At 43.7% G+C, this 27,128-nt stretch overlaps 1 protein-coding gene across 5 annotated transcripts in view; it reads left to right on the top strand.

Moving 5' to 3' along the window:
• Nucleotides 1-27,128, top strand: part of NKD1 (NKD inhibitor of Wnt signaling pathway 1) — a 209,712-nt gene that overhangs the window by 99,713 nt on the left and 82,871 nt on the right. For all 5 annotated transcript variants that reach the window (XM_085638632.1, XM_085638636.1, XM_085638634.1 and 2 more), the window contains one exon: nucleotides 8,101-8,158. In XM_085638632.1, coding sequence (XP_085494758.1) covers nucleotides 8,101-8,158 — 58 coding nt within the window. The remainder of the gene's footprint in view (nucleotides 1-8,100; nucleotides 8,159-27,128) is intronic.

The raw sequence follows: 27,128 nt of genomic DNA on the forward strand, positions 1-27,128 counted from the left end.
CCGCTATGGCGGAGGAGCGTCGTCCCAAATGACAGCCTCAAAACGTGAATAATAAAACGGGTTTATTACAGTTTTATTTTTCAGAATCTAAAGGGGCGGTCTGAGTCTTGGGGTGGGGCCATTGCAAGGGCAGTGACGAGAGGGGATGGTTGCACTGCTATCAGTGCGCATGTCGGTTTAGCCAGCTGCCTCAGGATAGCCAAACCGACATGCATACTGAACTGTCTCCAACCCAGCTGTGTTGCTTCCAAACATGAGATCAATGTCATGATTGGCTGCAGGGGAGTCTGGGAGCTTGTGCTGCACTGAGGAAACGTAGAAAAAGAGTGATGGGCAGCAGGCAATTCTTTTTTCCTAATTTGTTCTTATTGTCCATTTCCCCTCCCTCGCCTTCCACCTCCCCGTCATCAGTCGCTCTGTCGCTCACCACTCCGCCCGCACACCAGCCGCTACTGTGAGAGTGGTTGAGGTAAGTTAAGGATCTACCCTGGAAGTGCCCCTCAGCAGCATGGAAACCTGCTCTAGAGCATTTTTACTGTTTAATCAATAATTTTGTGTCCATAGTGTGTGGCTAGCGTTGGCTCTGTAAGTCAGAAGTATGCCGACAAGGGTGCCTCTTGGATGCAGCATAGCCTCCTGAGCTTGACTCCTGGCATCAATGGGAGACAGATGCATTTCTCATCAAAAAGTACAATAATTTAGAACCTTGTGAAGTTAATTACCAAGGCTCCCAAAGTAATGTAATCTGTGCAGGACGCTGTGGGCCCTAAAGGCAGTGGCGTAGCTAGAGCTTTTGCCGCCCGGATCGGTCCCTGAGTTTGCCGCCCAGTGACTGCCTGTGCAGGTGAGAGCAGGACGGGGGAGTCGAGAGACGACTACGAGAGAAAATAAAATTTAAAAAAAGAAAACCACTTACCTTGTGTGCGCCGGATTTGCTTACCTCACCCGCCACCCCCCAAAAAGTGCTACCCGAGGCGGACTACTCCCCCTCACCTCCCTTAGCTTCGCCCCTGCCTCAAGGGGGCAACTACCATACTCTAATGTGGATTACGTTATTTCTTTCAACCTATTATTCTGGTAGTGTGTAGTGACTTTATACGTCTAATGTATTTCAAGTTTGTAGGGTTACATGTTGGCAAAGATAAAAACCGCCGGCCATCTTAGAACAGAGCTCTTGTAAGACAGACAAGCTTTTCTGTTGTAGGACTCTTAGCAACCACTTCAGGCTAGGGCACCCTGCCCTCTCTTGCAGTACATTGACCAGTTTGTATGCACATTTCTTTTCATGACATCCCAGGCAGGCCCTGGTCCCACATCAAAGCAAACTAGCTGAGCACATGTTTTTTTGTTCGGTCTGTAGCTGGGGCGCCAAACTTTAGAATTTAATATCTTTTCCCTTTCCTTCCATTCCACCTCCTCCACACAAACCTTTTGTCTGCCTCGTGTTCTCTAAATACTAACAGATGTTGGTGCCACAAAGCTTTGAAGACCTCTGTTCACGCCCACGTTCTTTAAGCCTAACTTATTCCAAAAATGCTCGTAACTCTGGATGCCACAAGGTGAAATGTAAAATACGTGCCTTACTGGGCCTCGAAATAAGATGGCGCGCACCACCCCTATCCCAGAGTTAACTCTGAACTGCCTATTAACAAGAAGTTGACAAATACTGCTCTCCGTGAAAATGCATTACAGCAAAGAAAATAAACAGAGATATATTCACCTACTTGGAAAATACCTCTATGGGTATTATGAATAAAGACATTTTTAACTCGCCATATGGGGAATCACTTTACAGCAGCAATCATTGGGAAAACCAACATTCCTGGCCCGGGCAAGCTGATGTGAGGATTTTTTTATCGCAAGACTATGCCACAAAAAATATAAAGAAGAAAGAAAGAAAACATGACTCCCCTTAATGATAGAGGTTATATGCTTGCAGTAAAAAAGTTTATATTAAAAAAAAAAATTCACATCACATTTACATAACAGTAATGGTGCTTCCCATAGCGCAGGTGTACTTAGAACAGGTATAGATGCTCATTTTGATTTCAGTACACATAACAAGTATATGAGTGTCTTATTGATGCAAAGAAAATACACCTGGCTTACAATTTCTGTAACCTGAAGATATAGTTTAGACACACAAAGGTGGCTAAACCCAAACAAAACAAGGATAAAGACTGGGAACAAATAAGCAAAGTAAAGTATTTGCAACTCTGGCACTGAAGTGCACTTCTTTTTAGGCTGGTGTGTAAATGTGACTGGGAACGATGCCATCAATCACAGTTTGAGAGAGCCAATGGCTTAAGCGAATGGACATATTGCTCCATGCTGTATGCTGTCGAGGGCGGAAGCAAAATGTGTGACACCTGAGCAGACCAGTGGCTGAAGAATACTGATAAATAGCCATTCTGTCTGTATAAATGTGTGTATTTTTATTATTACATGAGACTAAGAAGACAGATAAAGGTGTCTCACGGGCATACCTAAACAAGCATTAGCAATGCAATAGGGCTCGCATTTGTGAGAGTTTAAGCTATTGGCATTGTAAATGAGAATGCCTTTTATTTATCTGTTTTGCTAATTAACTCATACATAAAAGGTATTGTCATTTACAATGCCAGTAGCTCAAACTCTTGTAAATGTGAGTCCTATTCAAAGAAGCGGCCGCCATTGACCCGGGCTACTCAGAAAGTTAAAGCGTGCATGGCACGCTGAATGTTGCAGGAACGCATGATGAAAATAGTGCTTACAGACTAAAAAAGACGTACAGTGTAACATCCGAAGTAAAAGGGCCAGTCCTCATGGGAGGCTACAAATGAAGATAAGGCGGTACTAAGGAGGTACTAACAAGCCTAATAATGAATCAGAAGCCAGAAATTATGAAGGGCAATGACACAAGCCAATTACAAATATGGGCGGAGAGTGGGCGGGACTTCAATTCCATACTCGAATACAGCAGGCCTCGCAGCGCTGCCCAGGCTTGACCTAAAAAGGTGAGCAGAACACATAAACGCAAGAAAGATATAACAGGTGATTTCAAACCGTACTGAATTTTAGATGTTCTTTGTCAAGGAATAAGGTTGAGGGACTGTAGTGTGCAGGACGTGTGCAGAAATAATCTGATCAGACTAAAAGATTTTTTTTATCAAAGAGGAGTTTGGTAGATAACCAGGTCTTCTATGATAAAATAATATAGTCACAGTGAATTATAAAGGCAATTATCAGTCATTGCAAGTCAATCCGTGATGCAGATAACTTGGGTGATGGATGACTCACTAAATAGTTAAAACTTGAAGATATAACCACAGACAATTGTCGAGTTCTGTGTCAATTGCAATGGGAGATAGATTCCATTGCAAGACAGTTGTACAAAACATTGCAATCGTTTAAAAGGGTTGTGGGGGATCTGGTTGGGGCAATTAGAAGAAGTAGTTGTTGGCAACTGATGCCACTTAACAGCAAGTGGCATAACTTGGTTATCTACAAAGCCCAGGTTGTGAATTTAAGATTTCGCTGCAAAGAATGCACTGGAGATATCTGAGTGGGTTAGATGAGGGGTGATAAGTCCCAAAGTATCTAGCCAGCCTTCAATGTAACTTTCTCAGGTTTTTTGTAGGGAGTGAGCAGGATTTGCATTATTTGCAGAGTCGCACTGGGTCAGAAAATTGGCCAGAGCATCAAATAACAGTGGCCCCCATTAGTGAATCGGGGCTGTATTATACATTGGGGTCCCAGGGCCGTAATGGGCATATGTGCTACTTTGTGCGCACCTGGATCAAAATGATATTACAGAAGGGGCTGCAGGCGCATGTGCACCCCCTTCTGTAATACTGATATTGCTGACGCACATGTAGCGCCCCCGTTATCATGAGAGGGCATTCCCTCACTTGCATGGGAGCGTGGCCCCAAGCAAATGAGGAATTCACTTTTCTCCTGTGCCGTAGTAGGGATGCGAGTGCAGAGGCAAACATGCCCTTTCAGTGCACCTCCTAAAGGCAGCCATTGGAGGGGAGAAAGCGGATCCCCATGGACTCCTCAGATATCCACCCGCAGAAAGGGGCATCACTCACTGCACCCACCTGCAAGGTGAAATCTCTCAGGTGGCATTCCACCTGCACTGTGATACATGGAGTGGCTTTGAAGCAGCCACTCCGTATTTCACTTGAATGTGCTGCGCCCAGGGCAGCTTGAGTTTGTGCCTGCCCTGGGGGCAGTGCATTCTTTGCAATAGGACGCACTGTCCTTATTTGTGCTTGCCGCACTTTTTGAAAGGTTCAACGTGGTGCAAACAGGGAAAGTCCGCCGTATGCATAGTACGGCCCCAGATAACTAAAAAAGTGACCCACATTTGCAAATATGGCAGTTCTGAACTGGGACAGACATGTTGTATAGGTGTTTTGCAAGGTATGGGAGACTGCGTGGATTCTACCTTGTTGCAGGCAATATTTGTGGTAATATAATGGAAATTCCAATAGTAAAACCTGGAGCCAGCAGACTACAAAACAGGCGTGCAGACATCCAAAAAGACTCACATCTATCAGATCAGTCCCTCTGGCACTGTCTGATTTGATTACCTTGTAGGCCAGCACGACCCTGGTTATTTGCATAATAATGCAATATTCTTCAAGAATTAGGCAAAAGTAAGCAAAATGCAGCGGCCAACACTTGGCGCCACATTTCAGTGTGAAATGTGTCCTCACGTCCAAAAATAGCATAGAAGGCACAAGTGCCACAAACAACAGTCACTCGTGGCCTGTGCCCGTGTTGTTCCTGTGCTTCCATTGTAAAATTGAGGCAGAAGGGCGGAACTTCGTGTGACGAGCAATGTATTAAATTACGCGAAACTACGCCAGCGTAATGGGAATTTCGGTTTGGCCTCGTTTTCTGCAACACTCAAAGAAAAGTTTTCAATAATCAATTATCAATTTGTTGGGGGTGCTTTAGGGAACTTAAAAAAAGAGGTTGAAATACTTTCTACTCGGGGGGGGGGGCAGAAAGGGGCGGCAGAAGTCGGGCTCCGCAGGTATCTGCTTCCCACAAGCTGCTGTTTGGTTAAGAAATGCCACAGTGCAACGCGAAACCCTGACTGTTTTACGGGGTGAGAAGTGGTGGGAGACGGTCTGGGCTGCACTAATGATTTCAAAACATGGATGGAAGTGCCGTCTGCGGGCGCGAGCCTTCCGTCGGATTACTTTCCATTTGTGCGCGCGTGGGCCTCTTTCCTGGTTTATGCGCGGAGAGGGTGTTGGGAGTTTAGGAAGCATGCTTGTCGCATACACCTTCTGGTACTCCGAGTATACATTCGTTTTCACTGCGTTCACATCTTGTCGGATTAGAACGACATTATTTTAAGGTCGCGCTTTACTGCATCTCATCTCATGCCACGTCGTGGCCTCTGGCGTGTGCATCGCTATCAAAGGGACTGCCTGATGTTGGCAGCTGCTGTTGACAAAATCATAAATTATACAACTAGCTGTGGCCTCCCTGTGCAGGGCGTGCTGACTGTGCCGGTGGCGGGGCGCTGCAAGAGGCCTCGAGGGCTCAACTGTGAAGTTTGGGCCAGCCAGATATTACCACTGGCTGTCCCTCCCTGGGCATCAGAGCTGGGCATGTTGGCCTAAGAAAGAACTGGACTTGTTACCTTTTAACATGGCATAGCGCTTCATCCCACAGCCCAGAATTTATTAATTTTTCATGTAATGGTGCACGGCATTCTGGTAGCCAGCATAAAGCGCGTGTTGGTGTGCGTCATATATATTACTGAATCCTGGCCACCAGGCACCCCTGACAGGCCACGGCACAACGTGAGCCATAGCGCAAACGCTTCTCCCGGCCTCCTTCAGCAGCCTCATCGCATCAGCTACCATCAAGTTGTTCTCTGTCGTCATGAGTACACTTTTTGAGTACTACAAAGGCCTCGAACCAAACCATGACAACTGCAACACCAAATATTACAAACCTACTCTCACACTACCAGCCACCAGGTCACCTAAACCTAAAATAGTGGGTGGTAGCCCAACCTAATCCCCTATATATCCTGTGGTGCTTCATTTGAGCTATAACCTAGCCAAATGCAAAATGACACTCATTGGACTGCACCACCCTCCCAATCTGCCCGGGGGCTTACTTCCTTTCGTCAGCTGCCCCTCAAACACCCCTTGTCCTCCCTGTGCGTGGCGAGCTGACTGTGCCAGTGGCGGGGCGCAGGAAGAGGCCTCAACAGCGCGACTGTGAAGTTTGGGCCAGCGCTAAATATTACAACTGGACAAAAGGAGGTTGGCTGGCCCTCCTTGGGCATCAGGGCTGGACATGTTGGCCTAGAAAGGAACTGGACTTGCTTACCATATAACACAGCATAGCGCTTCATCCCACAGCCCGGCATTTTTTTCATTTTTCATGTAATGTTGCACAGCATTCTGGTAGCCAGCATAAGGCGCCTGTTGGTGTGCGTCATATATATTCCTGATTCCTGGCCACCAGACACCCCAGACAGGCAAAAACACAATGCGAGCCAGAGCGCAAACAATTCTCCACACAACACTAGGTCCAACCTCCAGGCCTCATCGCCTCAGCCACCATCAAGTTGTTCTCTTTCATTGTGAGTACACTTTTTAAGTACTACAGAGGCCTCGAACCAAACCATGACAACTACAACACAACATTTTGCAAACCTACTCTCACACTACCAGCCACCAGGTCACCTAAACCTAAAATGGTGGCTGGTAGCCCAACCTACTCCCCTATGTATTCTGTGGGTCTGCTTCGAGCTATATCCTAGCCCAATACAAAATGGCCGTCGTTGGACTGCACCACCCTCCCAATCTGCCTGGGGGCTGACTTCCCTTCCGTCAGCTGCCCCCCAAACACCCCTTGTCCTGCCTGTGCGTGGCGTGCTGGCCGTGCCAGTGGCAGGGCGCAGAAAGAGGCCTCAGCGGCGCAACTGTGAAATTTGGGCCAGCCAGATTTTACCACTGGACGGGAGCAGATTGGCTGTCCCTCCCTGGGCATCAGGGATGGGCATGTTGGCCTAAGAAAGAAGTGGGCTTGCTTACCTGGCATAGCGCTTCATCCCACAGCCCAGCATTTGTTCATTTTTCATGTAATGTTGCACGGCATTCTGGTAGCCAGCATAAAGCGCCTGTTGGTGTGCGTCATATATTCCTGATTCCTGGCCACCAGGCACCCGCGACAGCACAACGCTGCATTTGACGCAGGTGGCAGGGTGTTGCGCTGGTTTTCAGTGCAGGTAAAGTTGTGTTTCATTCCAGGCGATAGTTTACTCTGCTTCAGTTCGGTACATGTGGCAGACTTCCGCGGCTTGGTTTGGTGCAGATGTCACTGCCTAGTGAGGTTGTATGTCAATATATATTAGACTTTGATATGATAGCGTTTTTTGTTTCATTTTGTGGCGATAAAGAGCAAAATACTACAGTGCTGCTGATGGGGTGGCCTTTATTTCTGTGTCTATAGCTGTGACAGGGCGGTATTGATTGGCATTTGAGCAGGCAGCAGGGAGGGATATTTTAGTGACGTTTTGGGTGGCATGCTTCATGTATTTTAATGATCCATTAATATGTTTTTTTTATAAGTTATTAACCAAATAAAACTGATTCAGAAACCTTTTTTATTGCCTAATTTGGGCAGGTGGTTGCATTTGGTGGACACCAGGACACCCACTCTTTTTTTGGGACAGTGGCTGATTTTCCATCTTCAGACTTTGATCCAGAGCAGGAGAGAGAGAAAGGAAGACATTGGAGCAGGACGTTTGGGTAGAGGCATTCTGCAGTCCAGGCGCAGGGCTCCTTTAAAAACCTTTAAAAAAATAATTAAACAAATACATTAAGTGCTGATTTTGTTTTAAGCGCAATGCACAATTGGCAGGTGTGTCCTGATAAATGGATGTCGTTATGCATGAGTAACTCTTCAGAAGAGCAATAATGCAACCCAAAATTGAACATGTCTGTGACTTCAAAGGTGATGCGCAGTTTTGTCAGTTGTGGAAGTTTTAAGAGGCAAAAATTGTCAGTAATCCATTTTGAATATTGGGACCCCTTATATTTTTTTAAAGTATATAAATTATCTGTAATTTTCTTTTAGGATTCATCTGATGAAGTTTGCACAGCAACGATTGGTGACGAGCATTTTCATCTAGAAGGTAATGCAAACCTCATTTTTATTATTTCTACGTTTGCGTAGCTGAATGTGAACAATAATCTTACACTAAAGTATTGAAAAAGGGCGGAGCTTCAGGAGTCATATCTTAGCACTGTGGCAAAGGGCTGGAATTCTAAATGTCCTATGGAACTCAGTGCCCTACGTTTGTGCTTTAACATAAACTGGGTAGAGATAGTTCTGCGAAGAAGTTCTTGCATCGGCAGCTAAACATTGTTGACTTCAAGCCTCCTGCATGGGCCTGTCACTTCCCTCTAAGTCTCCCGCATTGGCCTATCGATTCTTTCTGGTAGTGCAGCCACGGTCCGTGCAGGGAAGAGCGGTGGGGCCGGGTGGGGGGGATTTCGAGAGACGGTGCAGAGGTAAATTTAAATAAATAATACATTTTACCTCGTCATCGTCCATCAAAACACCCCTCCGCCCCACCGCTCTTACCTGCACAGGTCGCGGCTGTGCTAGTGTCACCAGCTCAGTTTCGCATGCGATCCTGTCGCTCCCTGCAACCATTCAATAGCCATCTTCTCTCTTTTTTTGTTTCCCCTTGTCCTCCACAACTGCCTACCCTGATCTTGTTGCCAGGTACCATTTCACAGAGGTTGAGAGATTCTCAAGGTGTCCTCTCCTAGCCTCACCGCTTCACTTGATTATACTGCCTGTCATGTTTGAGGGAGTATGCTGCCTCAGAAGTGTTAAATTGCTGGTTCTCCCATGCTTAGTCTGCCTCCCTCTCTCTATTGTAGTAGTTGGCCATGCCATCTGCTTAGAGATTCAGCAGTCTTGTAATCTTCCCTTTCACTCCCTGACTTCATGTTTTACCCTTCAAGACTGGGGAGACTTAAGAATGGTGACATCACACTTCAACACCCGGCTGTGTCTGACTTTCTATTTCATTGTCCAATCAGAATGCAGCAGAACAGATGTCAGATGTTTCTCTGTTGGACCTTTCTTGTGAAAATAGTGGGTCGCAAACCTTACCAGCTGAGATGTACTGTGTTTGAATAATTTTAACTTAACTAAAGTTAAGAGTGTATCATTTGTCTGCAGTGTGGTTTCTTCATGTTTTACCTTGTCTGAAATTCCCAGATGACGACTTAAAACCTAAATGGGACACAATTTAGGGCAAGATAACTGAAGCCCTTTAGCGGTTACAATCCCTCCGACTCACTATATTAAAGGGTTTGCGACCACTAAATGACTCGGGGACATGTACTAAGCCTGTTTAGTGATTCAGTAATAAGTTACCTATTCCCTAAATGGACTTAGAAATGCATTACGAATCGCTATTTGGAAGGGCGTGTTTAGGGCATCCCTCCCAGATAGCAATGTGGATTTCAACATATCAATGTTTGCAACCGAAATCTGGTTGCAAAATGTTGACATTTTGCCAATACCTCAAAGGATGTTATAGGGGAAGGGATCCCACAGGTCCCTTCCGCTTTGTGAATGTTAAAAAATTGTTTAGGAGTGGAGAGTGACCCAGGAGACCACTGTCAACTCTTAACCAAACTTTTTCAAAAGTATATTTTTTTCTTAAATGCAGACCAGCTACTTTTAAGAAAATCAGGCTGCATTGAAAAAGATGTACTTTATTGAAATGTGACCACAGACATAGTGGTCTGTGGACCCCAGAAGGCAAACATCCCTGTTATGGCATCCAAACGTGGTGAGTCACAATTAGTGACCTATCTGATGAAAATTGAGTAGGTAGGTCAAATTGCGACTCACTGAAATCCAAAATTTTAATTAACCAACCTATTAGTAAGTAGGTCAATTCACAAAATTCCTCACTAGTCGCAAAAATGCTGCTTGAAAATTGCGACCAGAGTTTTGCGATCGGTGTTAAGTACATCTGAGGGCCAGATGTACTAAGCATTTTAACAGTTTCAATCACTCCAGCTTGGCATTTCCTACTGTTAAACTGCTTTTTCTTATGTACTAATTCCTTTGTAGGAGTCGAAAAAGTTTTTTTGACTCCTAAAATAGGAATGTGAACTGATATCAATTTGGTATCTGGAAGAGCATTTTTTAGACATTTCTTTCATATTTCAAATTGACATCTATGTTTTGCAACTAAAATCAGATTGCAATACATTGATATTTTACCGATACCTCAAAGGAGGTGGTAATGCGTTAGTAGAGGGGAATGGGTCTACTTTGGTATCTCGTCCCCTTTAGGAATGTATTAATAAAAAAAAATTTGTTAAAGAGTAGGCAGTTATGTAAAAGCACCATTGTTGATGTGTATTCATGCTTCGCCTTTGACAATGTAGATCTTCATTGCAATGTATGACACATGATGGTCAATTTAATTTCCTATATATACTGTATGATGAACAATGTTTAAATAAAAAGATTTAAAAAATAAAGAGTAGGCAGTGGCCCACAGGACCATTGCCAACTCATAAAGAAACAGAAACAAGCATTGGCATAGCCAATAGGTCTCGCTTTTGGGACCTGATAAGTGTTTGGCCATGCAACAGTTGCATAACTAAATACTTATAAGGTCCCAAAAGCGAGACCTATGGTTATGCCAATGCTTGTTTCTGTTTATTACTGCTCTGTAGTAATGGCGGCACCCGTGCTTTAGCTTAAACATCTTAAGCTAAAGTTGGGTGCCGAGATTGCTTCAAAAGTAAAGAATTGTCTATTTCTTGACTTTTGAAGCAATCTCAGCACCCGACTTTAGCCTAAGATGTTTAAGATAAAGCACGGGCGCCACCATTACTACATAGAAGTAATAAACAGAAGAAAAAAAAAGAATTGGCTCACGGAGAACATCAAAGCGGCCGCGAAAGTGATCGCGATAAAGCGCGGCGCGCGCTCCCGCACACATGCACTGTAGCTCTAGGCTGGCCATGGTAGCACTTTTTTGAGCCCTCACAAAAAGTCTCGCCAGATCAGCGCATTCGCTGGGTCAGGTGAGACCTAAAAAGGTGCACTTTTCTTTTTAATGCAGTCCAGTTTCCCTTAAGAAAAACAGGCTTTATTAAAAAAGGTTACTATTTGAAGGGCAATCACAGACTTAGTGGTCTGCTGGCCCCAGCAGGCCACCGTCGCTTTGATGGCCTCCAATCGCGGCGAGTCACAATTTGTGAACTACATTGTTATTATTCATGAAGCAGGTCAGATTGTAAACCATTACGATTTAAATTTTTAAGAACCAACCTATTAGTACATAGGTCGTTTCTCTGAAATCTTTACTGTCCACTAAAACGCTAGTCGGATTTTGTGACCCTATATTCGTACATCTGGCCCTAACTGTTGAACGTTTCAGGGCACATGACAGACATATTAGCAAACCAGATCAATGCAGATAATTGAATTTAAAATCCTATTAAAAAAGAGAGGCATAGAAATATGATTTACGTCGCCAAACTTATAACCTTTTTTTATATGTATAAAAAAACACTCTGCACGAGGAAGATAAAAGAAATCTCTTAGCAGCCAAAAAAGCGCCTGGATTTAAGTTCTGTGTTACTTGAAGCTCGATCAAATCCTTTTCGAATTAATAGACTTAAGTGGCCAACAGCAAAAGGCTCCGGATTCTGGGATTAGGAGTGTAGTTGGTGAGAGGGATGGTGCATTAATGCTTCCTTTTGAACTATAGAAAGAACAAAGTCAACATCAAAAGCATTAAGCCGTGAGAGCGGATTGTTGACTCAGTCTTGTTGCCTGACATGAGGTTAGAACTCAATAGAGGCAACTTTTTTGTTTACCAAGCGCGAGGCAGGAAAGGAACCGTTTGACCGGCCTCATCAATTTATATCTGCCGCTCGCCTTTGATTTTCGCTCCTTTTTATGTTTCTGAAACTTGGCTTTTTAGCTGATTTGAACTTTTCTGAGCATTGTCAATAAACGTGTTCAGTAAAACCACGCAGAAGGCCGAAAACAACCAACTCTAATTCAAGCCTTGAGTAAAACTTGCCTTTCAGTCATTTTTGTATTTCTGATAATAATCACCTCTTTTTTGAAATAGAAGTTTTATTGATGGAGTCCTAAAATAAAAATGAAACGTTAATCAGTATTATAAACTATATGTTTACGTGCATCACTACAGAAATTTTCGGTTATCTAATCTAGCAACAAAAAAAATGATTAAGTGGAGTTAAATAGAAATATAATAAAGGAAAAAGGATTTTTTTAATACAGCGAATCGTCTGTAAAGGGAGATTAATTTGTTAACAAAGTAGGGTCTTACCCCACAGTGGACGTGTGGCACAATTTAACAACGACCCAAGACAGGCAGAACATACACCCAACGCAGGGTTCATCACTCAGCGTGCATGACACAGGGTGCAGACATTGTACACTTATCTATCGCTCCATTACAAGATTAGTGGTAATTCCCATTCCGGAGTTTGCGGCAAAGCCTTCCCAATTTAGACCTGACCCAGCAGAAGGTTTACTCGCACAAATGGGTATGTGTGAGGAAATCTTTTTACAGTGCGACTCCACATTTTGAGAATTCCAAAGGTGGATTTACACTCGCAGATTTGGCCTTTCGCATTCTTAAATTGTACTTAAGTGCACAAACGGCTTGGAAGTTAAGGCTGGAGCATACATGTCAACATTTAGAAGAGAAAAAGTGGGAGATTTAAAAGAAATAACCTGTAGAATGTATTTCCCCCAATTACTTCTATTGTAGCCGAGGCAAATTTAGGCGGAAGTCAAAATAAAGCCTATTTTTGCTTCAAAAATCAGGAGTCTCCCGTCTGAATTGGGTCTATTGGCACGCGTGCTGGAGGTATGTTGCGCTGATGATAAACTTAAAAAAAAACTGTAGTTGTGGGAGCTTTTACCCTTCATGGAAACAGTAGGGACGAGAAAGAAATAAGTTGCTGTATTTTGCAACGGTAGAAGCCAATGTGTATTTTTAGTAGCAGATAAGTTATGCCCCAAATGTTGCAAATGTTCACCCAAAATGTTTAAAGGTCTTCACAAGCTCTAAGGAACAGGTGGGTTCAGCCGCGGTCCATGCAGGTAACAGCGGTGGGGCGGTGGCGCCGCGTGTGGGGGGATTTTGAGGGACAATGCAGAGGTGAAAATTAAATAAATAATTATAAATAATTAATCCTCCCTTGGCATCGTCCCTCGAAATTCTCCCTTGAAATCCCCGTCCCCCCACGCAGCCCCACCGCTGTTACCTGTGCGGACCGCGGCTGAGTGGGTAAAGAGCCCTTGGCGGTGCTATAGTTTTGGTCCGTCCTAGTATTCACAGTGGAGCTATTTACCACCATATAACATGTGTGCTGTTTTGTACTGCTTCTATTAGTACCAAGTATATTATGGAAGTGTAAAAAAATGCAAAAAAAAATAAAATAATGGTTATAAGATAAGAAATTTAATGGAAAAATTCATGTATTGCAAAAAGATATGGTTAAAGAGGCTGGGGAAATTATGGTATAGTATTGCAGATTTCATATAGTGCTTACTAAAAGCTCTATGTAGGGCGCTGAAGCGCTTTCTTACAGGAGTAGCATGCTACACCATGTAGGGTGTGTGGTTGTAAAGATGTTGTTTATGTTTTGATCCTATGTCGTAGGTGTTCCATGTAGTGCATGATGACCACCAAGGAGCAGTTGTCGTGTTATGGGACACAGTGCATAGCAGTGTGTAGGATGATGAAGTGTAAGAGACGAGCGTGCAGTTTTATGTGTAGGTAGCTTTGAATGGCTATGCAGGTCCCTTTATGGTATTTCATATGATACAGTGTGCTTATCTGGTTACTGCACAGGGTTGTTTAATCTGATATTGGGTGTTTAGTTGTGGTCCTGAGCTGAATAAAGAGAAAAGTGGAGAGATCGGTTGGTATGGAATTTTTTTTATCATTCCCTATCTGAGTGTCTATGTGAGATGTATGAAAGCAGTCACTACATTGAATGAACTATATTAAAGCCCTCAAAAATTACCCAGTAATGTTTGTAAGATCTCTTCAGTTATTCTATGCCTGCTCATTTGATGCTTTTTGGCTGTACAGTGCTGGTGATGGGCAACTCTCATAGCAGATAACGCTTATGTGAATTTAAAAGTTATAAGTTACAGTTCGTTGCTGACCACTGCATATTATGGTTTTAGCATTATTGTGGGACATAACTTTTATATATGGAAGTCCATAACTGCATAATGCTACAGCAAACTGTAGGGCAGTCCTTTTTTTTTTTAACTTATCTTCATAATGAAAGCAAGTTTGCTGGTTGAGTTGTTTGCAGTTTGTGGGTTGTAAGGTGAGTATATCGCTTGAAGGTGTGATTGTTTTCTGGAATTTTTTTCCAGGATCCTGGTGATACAGTTATCTAGGAAATAGCCAGGTTTTCAACTGTTCCCGGAAGTGTATATGGTCTTGGGTGCTTTTAATACTGGCTGGTAGTGAGTTCTAGAGCACGGCTGCTTGCACTTCAAAAGCAGTGCCTCCTACGGATTTCTTATGGTAAGGTGCTATAATGATATGTGGTGCAAGCCTGGAGAGTATTGTTCTGTTTGGTTTGTATTGCTTGAATCTCACTTGTAGGTATAGCTGTCCTTTACCTTGAGAGGCTCTGTGGACAACGCAGAGTGCCTTGAACTTTGCCCTTCTAGCTATAGGTAGCCAGTGCAGCAATTTCAGAGTCATGCGTTCTCTTGGATGAAGGCAGAGAAGAAGCCTTGCCACGCATTTTGGATAAGTTGTATTTTGCGCGTAATGAATGCGGTTGCACCAAGGTTTAAGTTGTTGGTATAGTCAGGTTTGGATTACGAGCATAAGGATGGCTTGCAATTTAGGTAGATATGCAAGGTATGGTAAGATGTGACTTAATGTTTTGATTGTGTAGAAGGCACTCATTTTGATGAGCTCTGAATTCATGGTTACTCCTAGGTTTCTAACTTCTCTTGATGTTGTCAGGGGGGGGCATCAATTCCTTAGGCCATATGGCCGTAGACTGGTAGTTTTGCCATTGTCTACATTCATAATCTCCGTCTGTGGGGTATTGAGCTTTAGATCGTTGTTCATCATCCACATGTTAAGGGCACAAAGGAAGTCACTGATTTTTGAGTTGTAGAGGTCTTGTGGACTATCCATTTTTAAAATTATTTTGTGTCATCTGCATAGTTGTAATAAGTGAGGGTGTATGATTTATTCAGATTTGGTAAGGGGTTTAGATAAATATTGAATAATAGTGAGAATATTATGGACTCCTAAGGAACGCCACAGTGTTATGTGTGACGAGGTGATGTGGAGGGTAGTAGTTAGACTACACTTTGTAAAGTAAGAAGCATTTTCATGGATTCCGATGTTGTGAAGTCTTTGCAGTAGCTTGTGGTGGTGGACAGTGTCAAATGCAACTGATGTATCCAGTAGTGATAAGGCAGCTACTCTGTTTTTGTCCTCTGTGAGGTTAGGTCATCCGAGATGGATATGATGGCTGACTCTCTGCCTCAGTCTGGTCTGAAGCCGCACTTTTGGTCTGATAGTAAGCCATACTCTTCGGTAAAGTTAGAGAGTTGGTTAAACACTGCATTTTCATTTTTTTTTCTAAGAATGTTCCACTTGGTATGGGTCTGTACGTTGCTGGATCATATGGATTGCGGTTTATCTTTTTGAGGCGAGCTCTGATGATTGAGGTTTTGAGCTCAGATGGGAATGAACCTAGGGACATGTTGAGTAGGCATTTGGCTACCTCTCCTGCATAGGTTAAACAAAGTAAATCTTTCAAGATTATTGGTGGTGCTGGATCTGATGGTGAGCCTGATGGTCTGGCTGCAATGATAATATTGAGGAAACTTTTTTGCAATAGCCTATCGAAGGCATGCATTGATGGATATTTATTGGCATCTCTTTCTGTGGTGTTTAGGTCATGCATTGTTCGTTTAGTTCTCCTTCTGGCAAATTCAATATTTGTAATTTTTTATATTAATTAATTAGAAATGTTGTCATAGAAGTCTTGTGATTGTGATGTTTCTGTGTTTATAATACTTCGGCCAATCAACTCGCCACCCACTACTCTTGGTAATTCAAGACACAGGAATAGACTTCCATTCCCCACCAAAAATGAAAAGTTTTTCCAGACAAAAGTCACATGTGGAATTGCAGTCAAGTGCCTCTCATCAACGCTCTTTGTCAGTGAGCTATAAATACAAACGCTTTTGGTTTAAGTTTGTTCCCGGTTGGTGCGTTTAACGCATGCTTGTATATGAGTTGAAAATGCACATTGCCTCTTCGAGATTCCCTTAATAGCGTACATCTGTGGTAATGTAACAGTACTAAAAACATTGCCCCCTTTTCAAAATGTTAATTGGGGGGAAAACTGAAAAATTGAAGCATTTTGTGATTTTACGTAAAACCACACTGGGCAGCGGCTTTTCCAGAGGACCTCAAAGCTGAACTTATGCTAGCGCCTGCGCATTCCGCATCATGGACCCGCGGGTGCATGCGCATCCATCCCTCCACTCACTGACTGAACTGTGAGGCCTGGTGCTGCCTGCCAGTGAACTCCCTCGAATTCAAAGGGAGTCATGCCAGAGTACTTTGTGCCCGCCTTTCCTTTGGCTTCTGCTCCAGTAGCCAGTCAAAGCCGCAGGTGTACCTCTGTACGCAAAACAAGCGGCCTTTGTTACCCCCACAGATTGCAGATTTTCTAAAAATCTGCTCTTCATAAAAACCCAGCTTGAGCAGTGGAAATTGTGACTTCCTTTAGATACTGCCGAGACTGTTATAGTTCCAAGTTAGCTGCAGGGTTAGACTTGAAAAGTCGAATCTCATCACATGTTTTACGTTTGGTGTGGAAAAAGAGAAGGGATGGTATTTTTAGCACCAAGCCTTTTCCCTTTTAACTTTTGTTTCCCTGCAGATGTCTCATCTCATTCAGATCCGAACCATAAAGCTCGACTCACATTTAACTCCAGCTTTCTGCTGTGAAGAAAGGCAAACTAGTGTTTGTTTGGACTTTCTTTCTGTATCCTGCCAGTACTTTGTGAGCAAAAGTGGATGACACATGTAGCACCATCAAAGTCCCTGGAAATGAAAGGGATCTGGCCTTGAGCACACCCAGCTCATTTGCCTGGACATGAATGGTCTGGCTACAAAGAGTCCATGGCGTGGCAGAGATGTATAATGCAGGACAAGTTTTTTCTTCCAGTGTGTAGAATGCGGGTAAGGTATTGGCTATCTACATTAATGCTTATAATGATCGCATAAGTAGCTCTTGTTTTCAGGCTCATCTAGATTTTCAGCACATGAATTAGGAAGGGATTTCCCAATAATTTACTCACCCTAAGGCCACACAAAGAGACATTGAATATTTATTTATTCATTGGGGTTTTGTGCAGCGCTAAAACATGTTGATTTTCCGCCACTTCGGTGATGTGTTCCTCTTAAGACTGCTCAGAACAGGAATATCAGACAAATGGAAAGTACAGACAGACTTCCTGGAAGCGATTTCATCAAGCATTGGCACAGCCAATAGGTCTCGCCTTTGTGACCTTATAAGTGTTTAGCCATGCAGCACATAAATACATGGCGTGGCCAATCGCAGTGTGATACACAGTTCCATTGGAGAACACTGAGGAGTGTAGAATTGGGGAGAAAAGGTGACAAGAGTGACTGGTACTCAGTGTATTACGAGAGTGTTTGCTGCGACATGATGATGATACAAGAGGAATTGTCCCAATTAATATATATGGCTCATTTAAATAAAAAAAGAACAGCAACATCACTACCTTGTTTTCCCTTAGGATCATCATAGCCTCAGGCAGATGTTGCTAGGCATCCCAAAATAATAAAAACAAGAGCTTAATTGTATTTGTGTAGCACTTACTATCCCTGATGAGGCATCAAAGCACTTTTCGGCGAGTAGCATGTTACTCCGGAACCCATAAAGGACTAGTGGTGAATGAGTATAGGGAAGTATGAGTTAATTTGAGTGGTGGACATTTGACTCTGTTAGTTTGTTTGAAAAGGATAGTGGAGGGATAATGGAGGGAAGAGTCTATAAAGTGTAGCTGAGCTGAAACAAAATAGTACTGGTAGAACCCTGCAGGAGCCCTGACAAGAAGTCAGTGAAGAAGGTGCAAGTCACACATACAGATAATCACCCACAGTGCTATCCGCTTAGTCCTTTTAAAAGATAAAACATTAGAGGTTAAGGTATCTGCCGATCTTGTGTTTGGGGAGGGCTAACATGATCAAGATGAACATCTTGCCGTGGGCCCTTTAACTATTTCAGACCTTGACTACCCCAATCCCACAGGCCGGCTTTGCACAGGTGCAGCAGAGCGTTCGGGCATTTATATGGAACCGGAAGCGCCCCAGAATATCTAATGCCCTTCTGATGCAGCCACGTGATTGCGGATGCCTGGCATGTCCTAATCTCTTAAAATATTATTGAGCAGGACATCTGTGTTTCATCTCTGCCTGGCTGGCCCGGGAAAGTGAGGCCCATTGGTTTCATGTGGACAGAGTCGTTGTTTGTAGACCACTTTGGGACCTCGCTTTGATACCCAAATGCACCCGCCATCACAGTGCATACATGCCCTCCCCTTCTAAGACTGTCCTTGAGATATGTGACAAGCTGGTCCTCACAAAGGGGTTGACTACCTCACCCTCGGCTAACACCCCTATCGCACGCAACCCTGTATTTGTCCCAGCACTGGCCCCTACTGATTTTAAAGACTAGACAGACAACAACTGTTGGATGCCTACTTATAGGGATAGATATGAAAACCTTTGACTAGTACAAAGAGGAGTTTCACCTCCCTGAAAATGGCTAGACTACAATACATTCAGTTGAGACACTGGGTGCTCCATCCCACTGTCTACCCCATGGTCATTCGCCCATACACCCCTTTTGAAAAGTTAGTACGCACCTTTGAAGGTTTGCGTGGACTCCTCTCTAACACACACACCACGATACAGCACTACACATCTGCCAATACCCATCCTTATCAGTTCCAGTGGGAAGGGGCTGACACAGAAGAGATAACACCTAAACAGTGGGACACTCTGTGGCGTGACTTCCCACAAACATATAGTAGTCTCTCCCTTTTGGGAAACAGCATACAAACTCATGTTTCAATGCTATTACACACCATCCCGATTGTCCACCATCTATACTTGGTCAAACTCTGTTGGCAAAGCCGCAGCATTTGTGATGATTTCCACCACATTCGGTGGGCGTGCTCTGTCAGGAGAAAAAACAGAATGAACATCACAGTCTGTCTAGAATGGTAGCTCAATTTTAGATGGGCGAATTTCAGGGATCTCCTATTGGAACCGCCTCCACCGCAACCTGCAGAAGTTGAAACCATATTGAGATATAGCACAGGACAGCAATGTTGTTACACCAGTTATGACGTAGATGGAGGGGCTTGATGGGCATGACCAGTGGTTTTTTATGCGGTATAAGACACAGATGTTAACAATGTTAGGGACTGTCGTTTACTGACCCGAATGGTTTATTTTCTTGCTATATAAATGCTATATAGTAGTCACCTGCTTGGAAACCGATATACTGAATAACGTATACTTTTACCTCTTTGTAATATATGTGATTACTTTATCTGATGACTCAACAAAAAAGTGTTTTGAAAAAAAAGAGTGGCAGCTTAATTTTAAGCCACACCCAAGTCCCCATCCCCTTTGGTTTTATAAGAGCATTTCTTTAGGACAATTGCACCATATTCTTTTGTCACACTCTTTGACAAACTAAACAAAATGAGCTCTCTGACTGCCTAAGCAGGTAACTTAGTTCAAGGGTTAATGCGCCTGCTGCAGAAACCAGTGAGGTAGCTGCAAGTCACACATTCGGATTATGGTGGGGCTGATTTAGCCTCAGTGCTGGAAGAGAGCGAGAGCCATCTGAGCTCCTACAGTTATTGCACACACTTTGGTTGAATGTGACAAGGGTACAACTGACTGCACATGCATTGTCAGGATGGCACCTGGATGCAATTGCCTGCACATACATTGTCAGGATTGCAGCATGGCAGCCTTAGTTGCAAAGTTATTGCTGTGTTCAGTAAACCTGCAGCTGATAGGTAGTGCAGGTCTGAAGTCCAACACAGCAAGACAAAGACTGAATATACCATTCAAAGTTTAGGGCCAGAGGCATATAATGTATTGTCGCACTAGTGACCGAGTACGACGTAGAATGCTCACCAGGCTGCAACAAGATGGCGTACTGGCATTCTACAAATCCATGGCACTCCTGGAGGATGAAAGGCTGTTTCCACCACCTGAATACGAACCGTCACTCCTGCAGGTTATACACATATTACAACCCACACATATTACAACCCACTAAACTACCCTTCTGTGACTGTAGCCTGAGGCTGACAGGTTACACGACCATCTAAGCAGCAGGCTGTTTAGGCCCTGAATCTTAAACCCGTTTGCCAATAATCCACTATGCCTAGTACACAAAGAGACCCTGCCATATGAGCCTCCTCTGCCATCCACAGTCTTACATGAGTAGGGAGTTCTGGTACAATGCTGCATAGGAAGTCCTCAGGAGCATGTTTAGCAATCGTGCAGCAGTTGCAGTGGCACCAGGATTTTCAGGGGCTGTTGCAACACCCAAAGAATTACTGTCTTGTACTACACATCCAGGTGGTAGGAGGGGTCATCTTCCTTGCTTGCGCTAGTGCCCACCGTGCCACTTCCTACGTCACTCAAGGTTTCTCATTTTACAAACTGATTAGAGAGGCAATCTTTGCACTGTGAGGCCTTTTTGGTTTTAGGTCGGTAAAGAAATTGCAAAGCGCATGCACAGGTTGCAGTGCCTACTCCTTACAGATACAAAAAAACAGCTATTGGCCGTTGAATTCTATGACAGCTCGTCGACAAAGTTACCATGTACACCATTAATGTACATCAGAACCCAAAGTCAGACAATGGAAAGTAGAAAACTGAACTGAAAATATGCAACATGGGAGAGGGTGAGGTAGGGGACTGGTGGGGAACATGACCCAGGAAGGGGTACGGGCAATGGGGCAAGAAGCAGTGATAGGGGCCAGCGAAAGAAACAAGTGGGGGTGGGTAACAGGGGCAAGTGGGGGGTGGATGATATAAAAAATAGAGTTCTATGAAGCTGCCAGTGCAGGCCGCTTCATAGTGTTTTTACCTTTTGTTGGGAGAATAAACAGAGAAGGGGGTTGGGAGGCCAAGAAGAAACAGGGATGGGAGGGCTGGGGAGAGAAGAAACAGGGGCGGGCAGGAGGGGGCAGCAGAAAAAAGGTGCAGGCAGGAGGGGGCAGCAGTAACGGGAGAGCAAAACATACATGAGCGAGTGTGGGACAGCATAAGTGTGGAAGTTACCGTTGTTGTTTGGGTCAAGGGGCATTAGGAGAAAGGATCGGATGTACAGCAGCAGCAGCAGGTCGAGAGGAGGGAGGTGATCAGAGCAGCAAGGGAAAGTTGCAAGCAGGAAGTGCCAAAACACACACCGAGGCGAGGGATTTGCCCTCCTGACCGCCTTCACAACGACTGGGTCCCATCTGGCATTGGAAACAGTGAGAGATGCAGGGGTCCTGGGAGAGTTGGTGCAGGCTTGCAAAGCAAATATAGGGAAAAAGAAACGTGGGGTGACAGGACCCAGAGCTGCAGGGAGGGGATTCACTCCAGCAAGCTGGCTCCCTGTTGGAGTGATGGCCTTTCGAGTTGAGAAAGATTCGGGGATATTCCCCATGTAGAGAAACTGAACCAGCCATTAACCAGAAGAAAGAAACAACAGCAAGACATTAATAAGTCACCTGCCCGGCGGCTACGGAGGAAGTCTGCTCTGTAAGCCTGGCTCAATGCAAGCATGCACATTTAAATGCGAGGGCGTTCATTTGTTTTTTTCAAAATGGAAGATAGTCCTTCCAAAATAAACTGAAGGGTGACTGCTTCTGAAAAGATGAAGCCGCTGTTGTGGAGGTAGCTGATGGCAGGGGCAGGTCAGAAGGAAAACACAAACAAATCACTACAGCATTATTGATCGGGTTTGGACTCTTACCACACTGTATATTACCTTCACCATATAGTGAGCAGCATTTGAGGCGCATAGAGGACTGCTGTTGGTTAGGACACTTCCCAACCAAGTAGTACTATGTATGCATCAACAGCATGCCAAGTCATGTACCCCCTTCAATAGTTGAACATTTTAAATGATGGAAGGGGGTTGGGAAACGGACGGGAGGGCGGTTGAGAGGAAAAAGAAAAATAGGTATGGGAGAGCAGGAACTGACAAAGATTTAAAAAATACAAAGTCTAGGACCGCTTCAGAGTAATATACATTTGGCCTTTAATAACACTCTTCAAAAGAGCCATCATCCTCATCCCTGCACTCCACATCTCAAAGGAATATTTTAAAGTGCTGCTCCCTTTCTGTCATGACTCATCTAGAAAAGAAAAACGTCACACTGACTGTGAAGTTTGGGAAGACTAATCTTAAAATGCTCAGGTCACCCCAGATTGTTTTCAGAATGCCCACCCAGCCCCTGGTAGTGTTCAAGGATATTTCTGGTTATTAGAACAAATATGCACACCCCCGATTGGATTGGGCTGCAGCAGTAGTTAACAAGATATCCAGTGCTGCTTTGGAACGCATAATAGGACTGCATTAGAATTGTGCATTCCAAAGGAGTGCCAGCCATCTAAAAATGCTGCTCTCGAAGGAAGAGGATTTGGCTAAATGGCTAGAATGGCCGACCTTGAAGCTGGCGAACAGAGTTCTGGTCTCCCTGTGTTTCGGGACAACTCACTTAATTTCTCAGTGACCCTTTGTAATGCAACATGTGTTTGTGTAAAGTGCTCCCATACCTTCGAGTGGAGTTCGCACTATGTCAAATAGCCAAAATAATTAAAAAAAGAACAAACAGCATGTGTAAGGGGGTGGTAAACAATGGGAGTTTGTTTAATATCAGTCGGCGGTGATAGGGGGCACAAACCAAACATATGGAGTGCAGCTTATAGATTTAAAAAGAAATCCTCTCACTTTGAAGTTATTAAAAGTAAGCAGCCACCCTTGTGATGATCAAGGGCAAGGAAACACGCACAGAGATCAGAGGAAGTGTGGTGGCCGTGAAGCGGGTGCAGTGCTGAGCAAGGAAAATGAAAGCCACGCTAGTGGGAAGTGCTCATTGAAGATTAAAAAAATTGACTTTGAGCCTGGAAATAAAATGAGACAAGTGAAAGAGTACATGACGTGGGGGTTGCTCCATGGGAGTTAACATTTGACTAAAATGTGGGACAAAGAGACAAGATTAACCACTTACAAGCAAGGAATTTTTAGGGACACTGACAAATGAAAAGCAGGGGGTGGGCTTGAAGCCTATATAGTGAATACAGCATGTCTCGAAGAAAGCACGTGTGCTGCCTAGGTTCAACCTAAAAATATAGGGTCTTGGAGAGAACAGGTTGGTGAGTGGATCCTAGTCACTGGAAAGAGACCAACTAAATAAACTTTGTGTCAAAGAGAGACCTCCAGACCATTCTACTCTGCTTATTTTTCTTCATACTTACATCTCACACACCGTAGCAGCTTGGTTCCTGTTTATTGCTTCATGTTTGGTTCTTAGCAGGTGACTTCTCATTTTAAGCTTTTTGTCATCTTTCAGCATTCACAACTGTTTCTCTACTACCACAGGGAGACTATGTGGGTCCTCATTTTCCTTTACTTTCCTTTGCTCACCACAGTTCCCATTACTTTGTTCTTGTCTTTGTATCCATTCCTTCTCCCTACTTACTACTTTTCCCCATGTACCTTCCTAAGATGCTCCCTGTATATATTCTCCCACCTGATGCCCGTATCTTTCCTTCTTTACTGCCAGCTTCTCTCTCTGAGCTATTTCCCATCCATCGTCTACCTCCTGTTATCCAATCTTCTTATTGATTCTCCCCTGCCCAGTGCTCTGTGCCACCAACTCCTTCTCTGTCCAGTACCACTCTCTGCACACTACTTTTCTCTAGACCCCCTGAGCTAACACTCCCTTTTCCTCTATGCTGAACTGTCGAACAACAACTCTTGCCCTCTACTTTGTCAAATACATCCTTATCCTAGCTCCCATCGTATCTCCACTCACTCCGAGACTTAATCAATTGTCTGCCCTCACCCCTAACAAATCCCCTTCTCTACTCCCTCTTGTCCAGTCACTTTTAGCTACCTATTTTCCTATCCATTCTCCATCCTCCCCCTGATATTTATTCTTGAGTGTACCTGAACAGCAGAATCTGCAGTCCAAATCTATCACACAACCCCTATGAGCAGCGGAGCTTGTAACACAGCAATGTTGCTCCCTTTTCTTTCCTTTATATGCAACAGTAATTAAGATGCTCTGAAATGCCGATCAGATTTGTAGAGGACAAATGCATCTTATCCAATGTACCTGTTACTCACTTTATGCATGCCTCCAACTTTCCATCATTATTGCTTTCTCAATACTGTTGCTTCACTGGGCTTCAGCTCTTTTTAAATTCAAGTTTTGAGTTGGTCTTGCTACTTGTGCTCTGAAAGTTTTTTCACATAGACTCTACCCTTGTATTCATGCTGAAGGTAAGTCAGTCTCATATTTTGTTGTCGAGATCTTTGAATACAAATCCACTTGACAATGCACTTACTTCATTTAATTGTAGATCAGTTCCCAGGCCCCTCACTTGTATTGCCCAAGAATTTTTTGCATATTGCATTTTTCCATAATGCTTGCTTCTAACAGATTCCGCCTCAAAGAGGAACTGATTGTGAAAGTCCAATATTTGTAGGAATTTATTTACCCATTTTAGCAACTTTTTGGAACAGTTGAAACGCTGATCCTATATTTGCCTGGCCATGTTAGGGATTCTAACTTCAAAGGGAGGACATCTTCCAGTGATCCTTATTTCCTTAACCCCTCCCGAGATCACTAAGTCATAAGTAAATGCTGGTCATAAAGTTTGGTCTTTGAGCTTAGGTTGTCAGAGTCTGGAAAATTATTGAGTACCCGTTTGTCTGTAGTTGGGATGCTGGCAAGCTCTGTGAACTCTCAAAAACAGTATTTGGCAAAACTCCAAGAGGACATTCAGATGGGGATTGCTAAAAGGCCAAGTGCTTAGAACAGGTACTACCAACAAAAGTGGTTGTGCTGATAACACTGAATGAAAAATGAAATGTCCTTTACATTTGTGTTTTTATTGAAATTAATGTTATCTATTTTGCTGACTGGAAGAGGTTTGTTCTTAACCACTGTCGGTTTTTTGGGGATTGTTCAGGCCCATCAGATCACAGCTTTCCTCCGCCACACTTCCTTTTATTTCTAGGGATAATTTTTAGTCACTCACTTTCTTTGCCCCCTCCCCAATTCCTATTGTTTTTTCACTTTTGTAACTTTTCCTCTGCAGCTTTTCCCTTCGTAGTTCACTAGAGGAATGATGTTTTTAATGTTTTTGCCAAATCATTGCCGTTTTAATACCCAAATAATATATTGAACTACAAACAATACTTATTTTTTCTCTTTTAGATGTTTTGGAATGTTTTACTTTTTCTATGCAACAGTGGGTCACTACCAATTGTTATAGCAAACAAATGAGACCTTCTATATCCAAGATCTGTTACAGCTTATTTCAGTGTTCAAGTAACTCATCAAAGTTGGCCCTAAACTGTGTCTGGTTTATTGGTCGAAATCCAACATGGTATCATTGCACTTCATTTTGCTAGAATGCACCTAATCACTTTCACCGGTCAGTGCCGAAAGGGATAAATCCACTGAAAGTGGCCTCTTTCAATTACTGTGCTATAAGGCTCAGGCTGTATTTCACTGATGAGACCCAAGTAGCCGAAACTAGACTAGGCTCCTGGTCAACCAGTTCGAACTGGTCTGTGCCTGTAGCAGTTGGATAAAGTCTGATTTTCAGCTCAGTCTAGAGTGGCACAGTAGGTGGCAAATGGTGGATTGGAATATTGTCCATGCGACTGCCGGTGGCTGAGATTAATTCAGGCATTCCCTCCATCACTTTGTTGTTTGTTGCTGTACAGCTTTGGGGGTGGCATCCATCTCAATGGTTGCTGTTATTGGAGAAACCTTTCATTGAGCCTTATCCATCACTCCCATGACTGAACAGAAACTGAGCCAAACAGAAATCACAGACAGTTTAATACCAGTGAATCCATCCAAGTCAAAAAATAAAACTGGACTTGGGAACAATGGTATGTGAGGTCCGCAGCTCGAATTGGCATTTTCTGTTTTTACCTTTCATATTATATTGTAGTTCTGTATGGTATTGTACTCTTAAAGAGGCTACCCGTTCCTGCTAAGAGTGTGCCTAGGATCTGGAAGATCCACCTCAAATAGCATATTTAAGGGATGTATCGTAGTTTAGAGTTAGAGCAGCAGAGGGTGCCTTGGGGGTTTTAGTGGTGTCTCTGAATTGTTGCCTGGTTTGTCTTAGAGGAGGTGCATCAGGTGTAGAAGGTTGTCTAGCTGGTGGTCAGGAGACACCAGACTCTGCATGTCTCTCTTGGTTGTCCATCCTGGTTCGTCCCTTCCTGCCTGCGGGCATCTAAGTTGGTATTTATGATCTTGGTCAAGTTCTGCTTTGTCCTCATTAGCAAGAGGGTGATTTTGCTGTTTACCTTGCTTGACCAGAATCCATTTTTGCAATAAATAGTAAATGCTGGAACTGCCCTCAGACACAGAGCTCTACAGTTGTGCAGGAATAAGGAGGGATCTTCACATATTGTACCTGAATTTACATTTGATAAAAAGATAAGTTAAGCTGCTCTTCCCTTGAGCAATACACAATTGTAAGCGTTCTTGTTGTTTTATTGTCTTACAAGCATAGACCCATAGCAGTGCTTAGCATTCTTGGCAGCATTCTCTTTCTTCATTGGCTGACACGGTGTCAGTCTCAGGGCCGGTGGGCGGTGCAAACCCACGCTACATTCAAACAATATGCTTTTTTTCTGATACTCTTTAAAGCGCTTAATTGGCTCCAGCTGGAAGCTGCGCAGGTTTGACGTTCATCCGTA

The sequence above is a fragment of the Triturus cristatus genome, chromosome 12 (genome assembly GCF_964204655.1).
Source record: "Triturus cristatus chromosome 12, aTriCri1.1, whole genome shotgun sequence".
Taxonomy (NCBI): Eukaryota; Metazoa; Chordata; class Amphibia; order Caudata; family Salamandridae; genus Triturus; species Triturus cristatus.